The 19,401-nt window shown below is 38.9% G+C and overlaps 1 protein-coding gene across 1 annotated transcript in view; it reads left to right on the top strand.

Moving 5' to 3' along the window:
- LOC124049359 (sodium channel protein type 4 subunit alpha-like) overlaps positions 1 to 19,401 on the top strand; it is a 174,567-nt gene that overhangs the window by 47,938 nt on the left and 107,228 nt on the right. Inside the window, exons 5-8 of the mRNA XM_046370892.1 lie at positions 1,492 to 1,581; positions 2,614 to 2,742; positions 12,811 to 12,902; positions 14,920 to 15,162. Coding sequence (XP_046226848.1) covers positions 1,492 to 1,581; positions 2,614 to 2,742; positions 12,811 to 12,902; positions 14,920 to 15,162 — 554 coding nt within the window. The remainder of the gene's footprint in view (positions 1 to 1,491; positions 1,582 to 2,613; positions 2,743 to 12,810; positions 12,903 to 14,919; positions 15,163 to 19,401) is intronic.

Below are 19,401 nucleotides of genomic sequence, written 5' to 3'. Positions count from 1 at the left end.
AGTAGAAAGGTAAAAGAGAGAAGGAAGAAGGAATATGGTGGATGTGGGAGGTATAATGACATTACCGCTGGTACGGTGGCCTGGGAGGTCCATAACAGCAGGGCTATCATTACGGCGTAATTAGCTCCTGGCTCTGTGGCGGCGGCAGTGGGGGGACATTTGCGTTGTTTGTCAATCGGTAACCGTATTATCTCACCGCCTGCCACCGCGCTCCAGCAACATCATTACAGCCGGCACTCAATCAACAATTACCCTGCAGCTCAAAACAACTTTCAGCTGGAGTTTGGGCCGCTTTCATGTGGGGAGTATGTTCCTTCTGCCAAATTACAATAATTATGATTCATTTATAGCTGTGATTGACAGCTGAGCGAGGTCTCACAAAGTCTCTCCCACCTCATCGCGTGTAGTGTGCTGGAACATGGCAGGTGAAGGTGATATTTAACATGTACTGCTTCCTTCTGACAGTTTGGAAAGTTACTGCTCCCCATTATATGATGATTAGACAAGAGTGGGCCCTTTCTCCCATCGGTGCTGTTAATGGCATATTAATTTGCTGTATTGAATGTGGCAGACATCGGAGGGGAGCCGTGAAATGCACATGCTAACTTGGCACAGCCTTTCAGTTCACTTCATCTTTATTTAGCCTTAATGGGAAATCAGTGAAAGGTATTTTAAAAAAAGCACATGTAAAATCACTTCGGCATGTAGCTGATACACACACACACACACACACACACACACAGAGAGAGGCAAAAGAAGAAGAAAAGAGTCATTTTTATATTTACATTTCAGGCATTTAGCTGACACTCTCCTGAGAGACTCACAATGAGAGAACAAGTCATAAAAGCTTCAGTTCGCCAACATTACACTGAGGACATTTCCATTTTACATCTGAGTTGCTGCTCTTCTCCACAGTGACTGAGAACTGTAAAGCACAGAGAAGTACACTAAATTGACTTTCCAATTCTCTTTCTGGCACTTATCGTCTCCTTTGCTAAACTCTACCCACCTGCTCCCACAAAAATAATTCACAAATTTAAGGTTATACCAGGTCAAACGGACTCGTCTGACTATAGTATAAAGCACTCTGTAACAGATGTTACACAGTCAGAGATTTTCACTGCCTAGGATCTCGATTCAGGGCGGATTATGAGACAATAGCCTCCAGGGCACCAGAGTACCAGGAGCTTCTTGGAGGAGCACATTGTTCATTAATCATTATTAACAACAATGAAAATATTGTTGACATTTCTTTTTTGTTTCAACATCATTGCTGGACAATATTCAGGCATAGACCGATGAATTGTCATTAAAAAGCTTTGAGAGTCTGCACCTGTTGCATTATGTCAAAATCATGAAATGTTTTGACAAAAATGTGTTATTGTTGTTTTTTTGTATATAACTTGAAGTGACTTTTTCCCTCATTCATCATGTATGTGGTGTTACCACAGGTGTGAATTCGATGTGGTGTTTTTCCCTTAACCGGCTCACGTTATTCAGCTTGTTCATCATGTGCACCATCCTGACCAACTGTTGCTTCATGGCCATGTCCGAGCCGGCATACTGGGCCAAATACCTGGAGTAAGTACACCTGGAAACTCTCTGGCTGTCTGTTTGCTTATCTGTCTCTGGCCAGTTGTATCCTTCAGTTAAAACTGGGAGGGAAGGGGATTCCCGCAGAGCGTTTTACTGCCAAGTCATCCCAGGACACTGTGCCCTGATGGTGTAATGGCATCCAATCCAGGGCAAGGAGCTGATGAGAGGTGGAAGACGGAAGAAATTGACTTAGCATATTGCTCAAACTGTCAAAATTAAATGCAAAAGTTGTTTTAACAACAAATCAAATTCACACTGGTCTTACTGTCTAGCTAATCAGAAAACACAGCTGATTAAAAGAAAATTTGATTCCAGCTATTTTGTTAAACATTCACAGGGTTCCTATCGTCAGCATTTTTAAGTGTAACAGTTTAATGTTGTTGCAGTACCAACATTGAAGTTTTGAATAAATTTATCAGCAAAATAAAAGTTAGATTACGTCTGTAACTGCTACTGACATCATTTTAAGTCAAACGTCACTGACTCTCTCTCCCTCTCCTGTCCGTTTGTCTTAGTATGGTTGGGTTGATGCCCTGTTGGGTCAGACTTGTTTCTGGGGACAAAATAAATAAGTGAGGGATGTTTGGCTGAGGCTCTGCTGATTTTATGAATATTTATCCTGCCTCTTTCTCTCTCCCTCTCCTTTTCTGTATTCATCTCCCCTCTGCTGCTAAACTCCTTTCTTCACCCTCCTGGATCCTTCCTGTCTGTCCCATCTTCTCTTACTCCCTTACTCATAACATTTGGCTTTACTCAACTCTCTCCTATTTTTCCTCTTTTTTATGTTCCCTCCTTTTCATTCATGATCCTCTCATTGTTTCTGTCTCCTTCCTGCTCTGCTTCCTTCCATCTGACCTTAATTCTCTCTTTCTTCTCGATCCCTTCCTTTTCCTCACTCTCTTTCTTTCTCTCCTCATGCTTTCCTTGACTTTTTCCCTTTTCCCTCCTTATCTCTCATGACTCACTCATCCTCTTCCCTCTTGTCTTTCTTTCTCCCCTCTGCCCTCCCTCTCTCAGGTATACCTTTACGGGTATCTATACTTTCGAGTCTCTCATAAAGATCTTGGCGAGAGGGTTCTGTGTAGGGCCCTTCACCTTCCTGAGAGACCCTTGGAACTGGCTCGACTTCAGCGTCATCGTCATGGCGTGAGTCAAATGCACACACACACACACACACACACACATACACTCACTCAATCATTTATTTCAATAAAAACACTGCAGGGAATGTCCTGTTTGTAGTGCACATTGGTCTTATTGTGTACATGATGTGCTGAGCCAAAATATGTTCAACTCTTACCTTCTGACTTGTGCTGCAATTACAGAAGGAGAGCAGCTTCATCAGATGTGTTTTTAAAAGCAAATAACTAATAATACTCGTGTTAAGGCTGAAAGCACGAGCTGGTGATGATGCACGAATCTCTGCAGATATTTTAAAATTCAAGTGGCAGTTTGTGTCACAACAAGCAACGCTTCCTGTTGATGTTTCACATTAAAAGTCCACCTAAAGCGGTTATGCAATTTTAGCTGCTGGAAGGCTTTTAATGTGAAACATCTGTGGGGGAAAGAACTGCAGAGCAAAAGTGAGTGGAATGAACTGGTGAGTTCAAAGGAGAAGCTCAGAGCAGCAGAGTGTTGAGCAGGACATGGCTCTGTTGTACTGATGGGATTAGCGCTGTGGAATTAAAAATAAAGACTAACACAAGGCTGTCTCTGCAGCTGAGGTACATAAAAGTTGGAAAAGTTGAAAAGTTATGGTTTACGTCAGTTTGGACAGCTAAGCAGAAAAGTGCTCGGCAAATTCAGACACATTTGCTATGTAAGGAGAAACTCCTCTCTAACTTCAGGACTTGTCTCATTGTGCTGTCAGTCCAAATGACTGATCACAAAAAAGAAAAGAAAAACAGATTTCAGGCTGCAGCATCATATATCATTAATAAACTAAACAAGCAAGCCTGTGCTGTGATGAGAATTCATGTTTCTTGTCTGGTGTCTGGTACTTTCTAGTGGAAAACACTTTTACTCTGTACTGTTCTTCAATACACTTGCATTTTAAGGCCTTTTTCCCACCTTCACCCAAATATATTTTAAAACAAAATATTGTTCTTATTACTACACTACTTACTACTTACTGCAACAGTAAATAAATAAATTAAATAAACAAAGTGCTATAAATGTTTCAGTCTGTTGTGAATGTTAAATGATAATATAACGTTCTAAATGACTCTTTGGTCATTGATTTGAGCTGAAGCACCGACAGGGCGGTGACCTCGGTGGGATTTGAACCCTGAATCCAGTGTTAGTACCTTGCCCTGCTCACTGACCTCGGCTCTCCTTCAATTAAATCTTGTCACCATGCAGTCTGTCCTGTGTGGTTGGTGGGATCTGGAGGATTGGGGGTGTAGTTTGACCTCCATTAGAAACACACCTCCCCATGGGCTGTTTGTTTTGTGGATACAAATGGATGTTTAAGGACACTCCAATCTTTAATTCGACCATCTTTGACATCTGATATTTCCAGTGAGTAACAATGAGTGTGTTGTCTGTATTTCTTATAGTTTTGCTGATGATGCATTTTTTTTCTCTAGGCAAACCTCAATAATCATATGTGAGACTGTTCTTGAAAGTACCACAAAGAAGAACTTAATGTTTCACTCAAATCTCTGCTTTAAGCAACTCTCAGACAGATGGTATCATCGGAAAATTGTCAGGAATGTAAAATTAAAAATATCTTGTAGCTGACAGTTTTAAAAAACATGTAAATCCTCCACAATCTTTTATTGTCTCATTGTGATCCAACATATTGCTGCTATCGTACCTGTTTTTGGTTAACTTCAGCTGAATGGATACACAACTTTGTCTTTGTTTTTTATAATGGCCTTGCATGAGTTAAATATATACAAATAAACTTTGAAATAAGGTATCACAGATAATCAAGGACAGCTGAATATCTCCAAACTGGGGATTTTTTTTGGCTAGATAATCCACTTGATGAATAAGATGACTTTGCTCTGTTTTTGTCAAAACAAGACAGAAAAGTGGTTTTCTCAGTGACACTCGTGCATTTTCCAAATTACAGGTTTAAAAAGCCTAAGCCTCCTTATAGTCACTCAGCACATAAATGACTGTCAAACCGTCAATTCAAGCCTGAAATAAAAGACACAGAAACAGCAGCTCTGAGCCTCTTTTCCATCTGAGCACTGTCAGTGACGCCCCTTCTATAAGTGGCAGCCTGTCGTTTTGTTTCAAAAAGAAAAAGTGCATGACCTGTCCACTTTGGTAATTGACTGACTGATGGAAAATCACTGCACTTCGGTTTGGTTAGCGATCAGGCGGCAATCAATCACAGAAGTGAGGAGTGGGAGGCATGCAGAGGGATGCCGCTGGGAAGATAAACGATCACAATGATCCGATCAGATCAATAGTTGACCCTGAGGCTCGTCTCTGAGGTTAGCATGAGGTGTAATGAAGCGCTGTCACCTCCATTGCAGCCGCCCGCTAAATTGAAATGTCTTGATGAAGGTGCCCTCAGATGGTGGGACGATGTGTCTGCAAAGTTACATAATAGGACCCTGATGACCTGCTGCCAAATCCCTCAGAGGGAGAAATGTCTTTACTCAAAGGACAAATTCACTATTAAAACTGTTAGCTTTTAAAACATACGTCCGCTGGTGATGCACTTTACATTCTGTCTGCATTAAGTAGATCTGTGACTTTTCATCCAAGTATTTTTGGCAGCTTCCGAGAGAACCCTGTCACTTACATAATACGTCTATATAATAATAATTTGCTTTGCCAAATTTGGTTTGGCAGCATAATTGCTGCCTGCACTTTGTTCACTGGCAATGGTTTCTCTAGTCCTGGATGAGGTGGTTGTTGTTCAAAGGGCCAACACCTGAGACCAGGGTTCACATGCTACACCTGAAATGTGGTTAGGTTTATCACCAGAGACTGCAGTTTGCTTCCTGTGTGAAACCTAAAGGCACCAAGCTTTTCCTACACCTGACCAAGTGATTTTTGTCCCTAAACTTAACCAAAATGCTGTTGAAAAAACACTGAGTTGAAAGTTAGGGAAAGATGGCTGTTCTGGTTATCTATTGAAATCATCCCATCAAGCTGGAAATCAAGAATGTTTGTACCTCTTCTTATACCTGTTCTTCAGATATGAAGATAAGGTCTTTAGACAGTCGTGGAAGACCTTCATCATGTTGCACTCAGTTGGTCACATGAAAAGTGACAGAAATACTTCTGTATAACATGAAAAAGAGAGCTAGAGAAAGAAAAGAGAACTTAAAATCATGGCATTAACAGCTATACTAACTTCATACTTTTAATCCAGCGACACTCCTGCTTTTGTCCATTGGGATTTAATGCAGGTTTATGTTGATCCTGGACTTGAATACATAGATACGCTTCAGATTTGGGTGACAAATTTCGTGCAGATGATTTCAGAATTTGAGATAATGAGATAAATCTACAAAATTTAAGTAATCAGCTGTGAAACTTTGGATACAATAGAGACAAATGAATAAAGTGAAGGATCTGATTTTGTAGTCTACAAGCAGCAATTATTCCCTCATCTGAGAGATTTAATTACTAAATTGAGAGATAGAAATATGTAAATTTTGCTTCCTGTGACAGCTACTGGGCTCTGTCTTTTCAGTTTGGAGGAATTCTAAATATAAGAATATCAACATTTTTCTTGAATATATTTCTTTTTTATTTAATTATAACATCCATGAATCTGTGTTATCCAAATAATAATTTATAATATAATAACTGTAAGGGCTGAATGCCTACTGCAGGACTCATCTTATGAAAGGTAACATCGACTTTCTGAAAGCGTGCTTGTTTGTCACATGGCTAAAACACAAGCTAAACTACATAAGTTCAATGATTGCTCAAAACCATTTTTTTGTTGTTGTTATGGTTTTTGTTGTTCTTTGTTTTTTTGTTGGCAACTAAAAAAAATCAGATAACAACAATAGAACATGATCGCATAAACCTTTGACATCTTGTCAACTACACCTGTTTAAAATTTCAGCCCTCTAGGCCTGACCTGATGGGAGCGATGGGTTTGTGGTGTCACTGGTGTCCTCCTATCACTTCTACCAATTTCTGTGACACTGGAAAACCTACATAAGCATTTTTATGACTATAAAACCCTTTACTATCATTCAAAATATTTTTTTTGTCATCATTTCCCAAATGTTATGCATTCAGCTCCATTTGGAAAGAGCTGGAAAAAGATGCCTCTACATGCAAAACCTGTGCTCCATTTGATCTGGTCCTACAACAGTCTGTAGGTGGAACTTCGTGCTGTCAAGCAATGAAATAGTTAGCCACCCATCTGTAGAATCTACCCATCCATACACTGTCAAAAAGGGAAATTGATTGGTTACAATTGCAAATGACTGGCTTTTGATGGCCAATAACAGCTCATTCTACCATGGCAGCAAAGCATAAGACAGCTAATTGGCCTGGACAGTATGAATGAGTGGGTATACCCAACAACATTGGGTAAGAAGAAGAAAAAAAATAGGTCTGAGATTGAAAGAAGTAACATTTTTGTTTTATGAACAAATTTGCTTTTTATTTCTTTTGATTGGTGAACTTTACTGAACTAAAGGTGACTAAAGCAATTTAATTTCAATAACTTCAAGTCTGTTTCAAAGGGAGATTCACTAATTTTTGTTGTCTCTTTTTCTTACCTGCCAATAAAATTGAATTAATTTGACTTTGGTGCTTGTTTGAGCCGTTTTCAACTAGCTTAACAGGTTTCCCATTTACCCAGAGGGCCTAATCATTACTTCTACCTATACCAAATAACCAAATAAAAAATACCAAATGACCCCCTCTTGTGACTGTGAGACAAGCATTCTGGGAAATGGACTCTTTGAGACAAGTTCATGGGATGTGGGCACAAAAAAAAAGCAAATGATGAACAACACTGGTTTCTTTTAAAATGATTATACTATCAGTCTATTGTTCATTGATGACCTGTCTCATACAAACACACACACACACACAATGACAATGGCAGTTGTTAGGTGTGTGTCCTTGAACCAAGGGCCATCCTGTGGTCAGATGGATCTTTAGCTGGACAGGGCCACATAAGTCACCTCTATACACTGACACACACACGCCAAGGATGAAGAACATGTTAAGTGAACGTGTGGTCAGACACACAAAAAAAATACCATAATAGTGCATGTACTGACACACACATCTCTTACATCTTAAAGCACACACACAGACACATACACACTCGCCCCTGACACATCACCCCTCCATGCCCCAGCTTTATTAAAACCAGAGTGATGGTTGATAAATAGACACACACACACAAACACACAGACACACATGCTAAATGTCTGATTGATGCTCTTCTCCACTCCCACTGAGTCAGGATTCCCATGGTAACAGAGTCCATCACCCAACCCTCCCCTACCACACAGAGAAACACACACACACACACACACACACACACACACACACACACACTCTCACACTGTCGGTCCGCCCCTGTGTTACTGATATTACTGGTGTAATGACATGTTAATGGTTGCCATCACCAGACCAGCAGCGCAGCATTAAAGGTGCAGCACTTCATATCTTCTTAGCATAATAAAATCTATCAGTAAATCTTCACTATGTTAATTAAAACACATCTAAATTATTACCATAAAGAAATTAGACCATAATCGAGCAGAACATTAGCTGTCATCAAGTCATTGTCTTCACTTACTAAAGTAAATATGAATCAGTTTTGGAGGGTAATCTTTTGCTTTACAGTATACAACAGATAGAGGGCGCTGAGGGTGTGGTCAGATTTAATTCAAAGCAAATTGAAAAGGTGGTGCAGTTGCATATAATCAGACACAAAAGTGAAAATGCTTCAGTTTTAGCAAAAACAAAACCCACTCTTTGATTCAGTTTAATATATTTGGAGACAGAAAAACAAGACTGAAGTGAAATAACAGAACACTCATCTTACCATCTTACCATCAGTTACCATCTGCACAGGTGAATAACAAACAGCACAAACGAAACAACAATTCAACTCACCCAGATATATTTGCTCCCACCCACATTACCTTAGATCAGTGCTTCTCAATTATTTTCTGTTGCGCCCCCCCCCCCCAGCAAGTAGAAAACAATTCGCGCCCCCCCCCCCCCCCCCCCCCACTCTCCGCCGCGACTATAAATAATAGTAATAATAATATGTAATAATATTTAATAATATGTAATAATAGGATGCTAACAATTCTCGCTGGTTTACTGAAGTAGCATTCACAAAGCGGGATGATTGTTGGCAATATTCGGCACGTTTTCGCTGAAAAAACTCCAGCGGCTTATCAGCATGATTGGGATGTAATGTCTTCAAGTGGGGCCTTAATTTATTTGGCTTCATGCTGTCCGCTGCCAACATTTTTAGACAGTAAACACACCGGTCTTTCGTCTCCCACTGTAGTCACAGTGAAGCCAAGCGCTACATATGCTTCGTCATATTTCCTCGTCTTAGCTTTCGGGTGAGTTACTTTTGTCTCATTATCTTCGTCTCTCTCCGCCTTTCTTCTCATCCCTGTTAAAAATTTCTTCATGTTGTCTCTTAAAGGTTCGTTTACTGCACTTCATATCGCCTGCTCGGTGCAAAAAAGCCGCTACACCATAGAGCTAATACTCCCTGCGCACACTCTGACAATGAGAGCGCCACTGCCAACTACTGTAGTGGATGTGCAATTACACTTTATTCTAGTACGGCAAAAAAGCATGTTCCCCAGGGTCACACGCGCCCCCCCTGGCATCGCACCGCGCCCCCCCAGGGGGGCGCGCCCCACTATTTGAGAAGCACTGCCTTAGATGATTTCTGTGAAATAAAAATCAAATTTCAAATAGCAACAAGTCATGATGCTATAGTGCACCTTTAAAATATAAAAATAGATATAATAGCCTAATAAACAACAACAACTGATATAAATATAACCTTTACCTCTCATGCTGTTTATACTGTGATAAAACTGCTAATAATCAAATTCGTTAAATGTCAGAAATCCTGTTCTCTGATGTCTGTCCTCTGTCCTCATAAAGTGTCCTATTCTGACATGTTCCTTGTCAGTCTTTTTGAAAATGTGACCCCTTAAACAAAGTGATTTTTTACTACTATTTTTTTTTTTGTAAATTCAGACTGGTGATATGTGAGGACAAAGAATATATTCTCTTTCAAGTGGTTTGTCTTCATTTTTTTGGAGGGTAGAAGCTTTTATGGACAAAACATACAGTATAAATGAAAAAATCCCACGTATTACTTGATATGTTATTGCACCCTGGACACATTACCATCAGAGCAAAACTGGCCCTTTGGCCTCTGCAGTGTGAAGTGTCTCTGCTGTCACTCTTCCTATCTGCTGATCATCTCTACCTGCATCTAAACGGCCTGTTCTGACTACAACACCCACCTGCCTCTACTGTAATTCAATCAGCCTGCCAGTCAACGCAGATGACATATGAGCCGCAATGGAGGGCTGTTAGCAGCTTGGGATCAAATGACTTGATCTGACCAGGAACCCAAAATGGCCACCATAACCTGGCGCCCTTTTGGCTCTTACGGCCTCATCTGATTCAATCTCAAGTAAAGAGAAGTGTAATCTTCACAGACAGGCTACTTCCAAAACTTCTTTAACATTTTAGCTCATTGTAGTCTGGTTGCTGATGAATATTACCATTGGCATGAATCACATCCAGACTGGGATTCAAACCTGGAACCCTCTTGTTGTGAGACAGTGCTAACTACTGCACCCCCGTGCCACCCTACAATCTGATGTCTTCATATTCATATAAATCTCCATATTTCTGTGGACACACACGTAAATTTGTGAGGAGTGCACTTTCAAGTAATTAATTTTGATACAGTGAAACAGAAAATTTCCCTCACAGTTTTTTTTAATAGTCATTTTTTGGATTCATTTATTTTTTCCAACAAAACTAATTTAAAAATCTCCATAAGGGTAAATTAGTTGTTATCTTGAAATACAATGTGTGAACATGCAGAGGTGGCTTGGTGCTACCACTGATAGCACCTCTTGTAACAACCCTATAAGAAAAGAATGCTTCCTTGACTGGAAAAACCTTTGCCAGTGAAAGTTTTACAACCCGTCATTATCTTTGATCAGAACGGCAATGGACAAAACAAAAGAAACAGAATGTAATGATTTTTTGGAAACAGGGTTTCCTGTAGCCTCACAGTAATTTATACTGAACACAGAACCTGAGTTCAGTGAGAAGCTTGATTAAATTTCTTCCTTTCTTTAGACTGTTGAACATTTCAAGATATTTCAGTGCTGTTTACGTAACGCTTGGATTGTCAGTCATACATGAGCCAGTGTTCACCAGAAGAAAGCGATATACAGACATGTGGGAACTAAAGTGGACTCAAAACAGAGTTGTCAGTACTCTGAGTACCTGCCAAATTCAACCTCTGATTATAAGTGATGTGATAATTATGATTAAAATTATTTTTCAGAGCTGTTTCTGTACCTTCCGTGGAAAAATCCTCAGTTCTAACATGAGACAGTTCCTTATAATATCCTGTTATAATGAAGAAAAGAAATAACAATAAATCTATCTTGTCACACATACTGATATTACTATTATTGAAGCTGCAATAGTTCAACATGCATTGGTATGTAATCAGTCCTAGCTACTGTATTTTTTTTTAACATCAAAGTTCATTCTTGACATTGTAACATTATAAATTAATCTCAGCTCTCAGAGGTCATTCAGCTATCTCTTTTTAGAGCTCTCAACCAACTTTAGTCTTCAACTAAATTACCTTCAAAATGTTTTTGACATTTCTGTAGTGCATTTTCTTTCTCGGCTGACATATGTCTTTATATGATGAAATAAGGTGATAAAAAAGCAAATTTGGTCCTCAGTATATATGTGTAAATTGTCATCATCTCAATATTCATTTTAACATAGGATTACAGATATTAAATCAAAATGTTCAATTAAAAAAAGAAAACTTACATTTGATTTTGTTCTTTCAGATCTTTACTTTCAAATTACCACGCTATTTTCAGACTTTAATATGTTTTTCTTCTTTTGTTGTATGTTGACAACCACCACACTGCCCCCTGCAGGCTGTTAACAGAGTTTATCAAAGTAGGGAACCTGCAGGCGCTGAGAACCTTTAGAGTGCTGAGAGCCCTGAAAACTATCTCAGTCATCCCAGGTAAGGCCTCATCACCACCAGGGGGCGACAAGTGAGGAAAACAAAAAAGCACTCGTCATCGCAACGTTGTTGTCAACGTCCTCTCTTGTTCGTCCCATGTCTGCCATGTCTTGTAGTACCAGCCCCCACCCACTTCGCACTCTGCAGGCGTCCCAGGTGTAATCACCTGATCTGAAGTCAAGAGACAGTAAAGGAGGAGAAATCAGATATGTAAAAGCTGAACACATGATCTTTAACTGGAGATGAAATAAACTGGTCATCTGAATGATCTCTGCCAGGAATCTATTTAGCACATCTTCTGGGTGTCCATAAGTCCCTCAGTCCTTTTTGTAAGTTCTCCACCCTCATGACTGTTGCTATGACAACTTTGAGTTAACTATTCAGTCACTACACAAGTTTTTGATTTAGGCTTTGGAGAAAGAATAAAAACATTATATACATTATACGCAGTGTTGTGGATAATGTTAATGGTATATACTGTATTTCCCAGTTAGTGGCATTTTACTCATCTTCAAAGTACCTTTGTAGTCTGTATATATAACATAGCTTAACTTTGCTAATTAGCAAATGGCAAGCACATTAGATGATATGCAAAGATGGTTACTGTTAACCCCAACACATTAAATGAACAAGTTGGCTACACAAAACACACAAATATGAGTTGACACTGAATACCCAGAATTTTAGTAAAGAACATTTTTGATGCTATTTTTGTGATTGGAACTCTGGTCTGAGACTGAGTTTGTCTCCAGTTTAAATCCACGTGAGCAGCTTTGACCATCTGATTTTCCCCTTCTCAATCATCGATGTTGCTTGAACTCCACTGTTGGCATCCAGCCTGGCCTGTCTCTACTGTATCTCTCTGTCTCTCTTGGTATCTCCTTTTTTCTATCCCTCTGTGTTGGCTCATTGTTGCTCAGTGTGGTCATACCCTTCTGTGTGTGTCTGTTCTTGTGCTTTTGTCTCCTGGCTTGTTGCAGATATGTGACTGAGTTTGTGGACCTGGGTAATGTGTCAGCCTTAAGGACGTTCAGGGTGCTGCGAGCGCTCAAAACCATCTCTGTCATCCCAGGTGAGAAAGCGAACGCAGGGGAGTGAATATGAAGCACACACCTCCTGGCTGGAGTCTGCTGGAAGCATTAAATCACTCGTTATGTTTGAAATCTAATCCTGCATACTGCCTACTGAATACTGTACTGTCTACTTGATGACATCCACTTAGATAAAGTACACATAGGTAGTATGCAGAAAGAGACTGAAGTCTTTCAGAAAATTGGTTGTGACTGGACATCAGAGGCTCAGCAAACAGCAATTTTAAAGAAATCAGTTCTTGACACTCAGTCAAGTCACTCTTTAATGTTCTGACCACATAAATTGAAGCTAGATTAGCTTGTATAGTGGACTTTGTATTAAATGTTGCTATCAATTGGAACACACACACACACAAACACACACACAGAAGTCATATTTGTGGTTACAACATGGAAATCTAAACTAACATGACAATATATTAACTTACCATCCACCAAGAAATCAACTTCCATGGCCTCCACCATTTCTGAAAATATATGCAAACATGTCACAAATCATGAACTTGGAGCTTTCAAAAAAATTTTCTTTTCTGAGGTCATGAACACCACATTTATATTCATATCTAAATATAACTGCAATTCAATTGTATTTTCTTAAATCTGAACCCAGAATCTCAATCTCTTGTTAATCTTAAATCTAATTAGTTTTTTTTAACATATTTAACGCTTTGAAAAACCGCTAGCAGCCTACTCACTTGATCAAAACTTAATACTTGATACATGTCTGTTCAAGAAGATAAATTACAACAAAATGTAACTATTTTTTCTAATCTGTCGCTGACTAGCCTCTGTATGTTTCCACAGTGCATGTTAGCATGCGGTATCAACAGACTATCATGTTTTAAACATGTGGTTAAATCATATTCATGCCATGGTAGTAACCGCGTTATAACAATGTCTCATACATGTTATAACTGCCTCACAGAAGTAGAAACATGTTGAAAGCATGTCATCATTGCAGTCATAATTTAATCTAATCACACTACTCATTCATTAGCTTACAGACGCTCCCATGTTAACAAGAACAAGGTTGATTCATTTAACCAACATGACTGAAGATTTTGGATGTGAATAATCAGCGTGTCGTGTCTGTTTCTAATGAATTAACTTAAGTATAAGAGAAATTGGTTGATTCTTTGATTTGGACAGATTGATCGGGGATAGTCAACTTGTCTGCACCCTTTGTGTTCTTAGTGTGTTTTGTTCCTGCTGTTTTCACCACATGTTTGTGTGTGCATGTGTTTGTTTTTATCTGAATATTAATGGGAAATTTGTGGTATGTTTTCCTTCATTTTGTTGGCATTGATGATGGTGACTTTTTCCGCAGTGGCAGCATTTTTGAAAAATTTCAAACTGCTGTCAGATGAAAACCTTCAATTTCCAAGAAATGTTACAAAATAACATGAATATAAAAACACTTTTACAGTGTTTCTTGACTGTAACCACATATGGCAAGATATTTTCAGCTAACAGCAGAGTTATATTTGTAACAAATTTTCTTTTTCATTAAATTAGTTGTTATTTATTTTTCAATATGTATAATTTTGCATACACTGTATGTTTTTTTATATTTATAGTATGTGACTCAGATCAATAAAGATGGTGGCCCTTTAGTCTCACATTGCTCTGGTTAGCTTTAAAAAAAAAAAAAAAAACCTGAATGAACAGCAGTGTCTCCAATTTTCCATTAACTAACTAACTAAATTTTGCTAAGTGCTTAAACTTTGTTTGGGTTTTGAGTGAAACATTTTAGGATTTTGCATTTTGGGAAGAAGTTAAGCGGTGATGGCTGCCATCTTTATGGCCCTTGCCATTGTCAACATTAATGGTGGCAATGGCAGTTCATTTTGTATTTATCTGTTTTATTCTTTAATTTTTGTAAAAGTTATTTTGAGCCAACTCTTCCTGTGTTTGGTCTAAATGAGAGTTCATGGCCACAGTAACATATACTCAAATATTAATCCTGTCTACTTCCTTGCGCCCCCGGCTGTCTGGCAGGCCTGAAGACCATTGTTGGAGCTCTGATCCAGTCAGTGAAGAAGCTCGCTGACGTGATGATCCTCACCGTCTTCTGTCTGAGTGTCTTCGCCCTCATTGGCCTGCAGCTCTTCATGGGAAACCTGCGGCAGAAATGTGTCCGCAGTCCGGCACACTGTGTCAACGGCAGCCTGCCCGCCAACACCTCCTTCTACTGCAACAACAAGACCTGGGCCTCCATGAAGGACTTCATCAATGACGAGGGTGAGAATCAAACCCTAAACTGTTCCTTGAGACATGATGTCATAGCATTGGCGTTACTTTTGATACTTCACAAAGCAGTAGGAGGCAATGACAGATATCTGGTTTTAACAGACTTAATTTAGATTTTTAATTTAGATTTTATTTCAGGTGTTGATTTAAGTTTGTTCTATTTCAGAAATCAAGTTGTTAATATATGAATAACTAAGTATGGCTTTGTTGAAATCAGAAATTGATCAAAGGCATATTGCTTATAGCAATAATTAATGCATAGACATGATACTTATCCCTGACTCCTGGCTATATTAGAAGTATGATCTGCTGTTCACAATGTCAGTGACTTAACTGGCATTGTTTCCTGAACGCTCACCTTTGGTTTAACTCCCAGCTCAATCTCTGCATTTCAGTGGAAACTTGATTTGTTCTTCACAACTTTTAAGAATATGTTGCCTCAAAGGCTTAACTGAGGGGTACAGTAGGTACTTGAACATTATTATACTGGATAAATGTTGTTAAAGAGAGAAAACACAAAGATTGCTGTGGTATATCACTTCATGGATCCACACTCTGACTGTCCTGGGTTCAGTTTGAGATTGTGTTGCCTTTTAAAAATGTTATTAATGTAAGCACACTGGGTTCAGGCAAGTTTTCCAGCTCCAGTCTGGATATGGTCTGTGTACTTTACCCAGATGTGCAGGGACTTTCATTATCCTGTGTGATGGATCTCATGGATCTTTTAACTCTGATTTGTGTCTGTCCTTCATTCACTCTGAGAAGCAGCGCAGGAAACAACTAATCTGTGTAATCTGATTTGAGCTGTTCAACTGTATAAACTGCACAGTTGCCGTAACTGAAGTCTGAAGACATAACTGTGATGTTCTGTTGCTGACAAACAGCCAGTATGAGACAAGCTGGGAGGGAGAGCGCATTGCGTGTTTTTGTTTTTGGGAGTTTACATTTTAAAATTACACATATAGTATATTAATATTTACAGAAAATATAATTGGACCATTAATTAAATAAATGAGATGAGATAATTAAACAGATTTTAAGCTTATATGATGACATTTGATTTTTCTTAAAGGGGACATGTATTTGCATGTATGCAGTATTACTTAAAATCCTGGTCGTGACTCTGGTACTGTAGTGGTAATTTTCAGTAAAATAATAATAAATGAAGGGACATTTTCAGTATCAAAAACACAGATGATATGCCCATTAAGAGAAGAACAAGACAAGCTTCTAGTATGTTCTGTACAGAAGAGAGAGGGAGAGAGAAAGAGAGAGATATTGTCATGCTGCAGCGGTGACTGGTGTTTCCAAAATGGATTGGACAACACCATGTTGGCACTGTGGTTACTGACGTCAATAAAGTCACACACACACATACACATACACACGCACACACACACAAGTTGTCAGAGGTGTGATGTGTGCACAGAACATACAAGATGTGACACACACACACACACACAGAGGTCATGCAAGGTCAGTACATACACTAGCTGACATGTCAGGAATGTTGACCAGGAAACATAATATATGTTATGTGTACATACTTATACACACACAGTATGCTGTATAAGGACATACACTAGATTCAGTCCACACACACGCAGACACAGACACCCACACACACACGCAGGTCGAGGTCAGGGTTAAGGAAGCACTTAACACTGCTGTCAGATGAAACCTGAGCTGCACGTCACCCTTTTTTCCTCATGTAACCAAACTACTGTACATACAGCATGAAAGTGTTTAACTTTCAAATACTGCAAATCATCCAGTGTAGACAGAAACTTTCACAAGAAAGATATTATTTCTTTCTGATGTTCTGCCTTATTTGTTTTTTCCCATCTTCTTTAGATTTTATTCAGGTTGGTTCTCTTAGTTTGGTAGAAGTACATTTACAGTCCATAAACATCAGAAGAGATGCTCCTTTGAAAATACCCCCAAGTTAAACAGACTCTCATTATCCAAAAACAGATGTGTAATTATTTAAAGTAATGACGTTTCATTGTAGTACTCATACAAAAAGTGACTGTAGAAGAGAAAGAAAGCAGAGGGAGACCTGCTGTGACCAGACTTGAGAGTCAAGTGCAGTAGAGCCTCTACAGCAATGTTTCTACTGTGCCTTTGCTTCTGCTAAAGGGAAAAACCACCCAAAATAAAGGCAACTTTAAGTTTACAGTAATAGGTTTTGTTGGGGCATGCTGCTTCTTGCTAATGCACCTTCTATTTATTCATTTCCAGTCTGCTTTGCCATCCATCACATCAAACAAATGTCCCCTGCAGGCTCCTGTATCGACCCCTAAAAGCTACCGTGAAACCTGAGAGCCGAGCTGCAGCGTTAAAACTCATCCCGTTTGGCTGATCTGAAAACAGCCTTCAGTGGGAGATCAATGGTGGATGTTCTCCATGCTAAACATTTCCCATAATGCCATGTCTGTTCTGTCTGGTCAGTTGACCGATAGCATCGTCAGGCATCTTGTTGGAGGGTTAAATCACTCATTATCAAGTCCATCAAGTCCATTTCTCTTTTGGTGAGCAGCAGATGGAGCTGATATTAGCAACCAACAGCAGTTTTATGCAAGGAAACCAAAACGTAGGAAGGGTGATGGCTTCCATGTGGTGCATGGATGCACACTGGTGTCACACTTGAAAGCTAAGGTTTCGTCTGTTTTCAGGGTACATTTTGTTTGACTGTAAGCTAATTCAGTAATTTATTGCAAGTTGTGAGCTGGATGGACTGGAGCTGTTGCACATCTGCATACGTTCTTCATCAAAGGTTATATGATGTAGATACGCTGATGTTTAGTGTTCTTCTTCATGTAGAGGCTTCAATAGAACACTCACCAAAGTATGGCACCAAGCAAAGCATTTCAACATTGCTGTTTTGACATAACTCCCTCTTTTATAGCTACAATGATTTTATATTATGCTTTATTCTTTCTATTGACTCAGTTCATCATTCAGATTGTGGTTGTGCTTACACCTGGCAATAAGCTCCTAAGCCTGAGTTCCCCGTTGAAATTAAAAATAAGACAGTGTCTTAAAGTCAGTGAAATCTTTAGCTTCTGAAATGTGCTTAATTATGTAGGATAGAAATGGTGTGTTAGCTGCCTTCCAAGAGTTGTCAAAAATGGTTTAATGTTTCACAGGAAGAAAACATCATACCTTTTCTTAGGGGTAATACACTGGCATATAATGCATGTTGAAACACCTGCATCTGTTGTTGTCTAATTTAGCTCATACAGAGATGGGGGCTCAGTGCAATAGGATACACCATAGTCTTATTTCTCATCAGTGACATATGCTAATTTTCCAGAAAGAAAAGGGGAAATGTTGACCACATTCATGTGGCACATCCTGGCAGCACCATTTCTACTTTTCTGTCTGTGTGGTACATCTGGTATGTGCTACTCAAAATGTTAAATTTGTTGTCTCCATTTTGACTCCAATAACATTTTCCATGAACAACATTTTTGACAATATGGACAGATGTAAAGATCGACAGCCTTTATTCATACTAACACATTATCACATAAAGTGTATGTATCTTAAAATATACTTAACTGCACTTTTCCTTTTACATTATTTCTAAATCTAAATTGCTTAAGTTTTAACTTTTATATACCCCCACACATATGAACCTACCCTGGGTAGATACAGTTTGAAAAAGAAGAATATCAATCAGCAACTCAATAATATCTGTGCAGGAATATACCAAGTAGAAGAAACCAAAGAACTATTTTAAAAGAAATAAAAAGAAAAGAATCAATGAAAAGAAATACATGTAAATTTCTGAACTCATCTTACAGTCTTGAGTGCTTTGATCATTTTTTCCTGAAACTTGACAAACTCCAACCACTGACTGACCGTCCCATTTGGTCACAGTTAAGAATGAGCTCTTCCTTTCAGAGACGCAGGTGCACGTTCAACTTTAATGGCTGCTGTTCATGTCTTTGATCTGCTCTTCATTTTTTTACTTAAATCACATACTCAGTAACTGAGACAAATCCGACGGCTGGTTTTATCCATTTTCTCCCTGTCACATTGGAATAGATGAATCTCAAGCCATTTTGAAAATAAATAAATAATTGATTAATATCTTTCTGTCACTGGAGAGCACATTAACAAGATTAACAGTGTCTCGATATGTTTCACTTTGACCAATAACTCTCTGTCATTTCTGCAAATTTTCATCATGTAAATATCTTTCAGATGAAAATGCAGGAGGGG

Source organism: Scatophagus argus, chromosome 18 (genome assembly GCF_020382885.2).
Source record: "Scatophagus argus isolate fScaArg1 chromosome 18, fScaArg1.pri, whole genome shotgun sequence".
Lineage (NCBI taxonomy): Eukaryota > Metazoa > Chordata > Actinopteri > Scatophagidae > Scatophagus > Scatophagus argus.
Note: the sequence above shows the minus strand (reverse complement) of the source record. Positions and strands in the feature narration are given on the sequence as shown.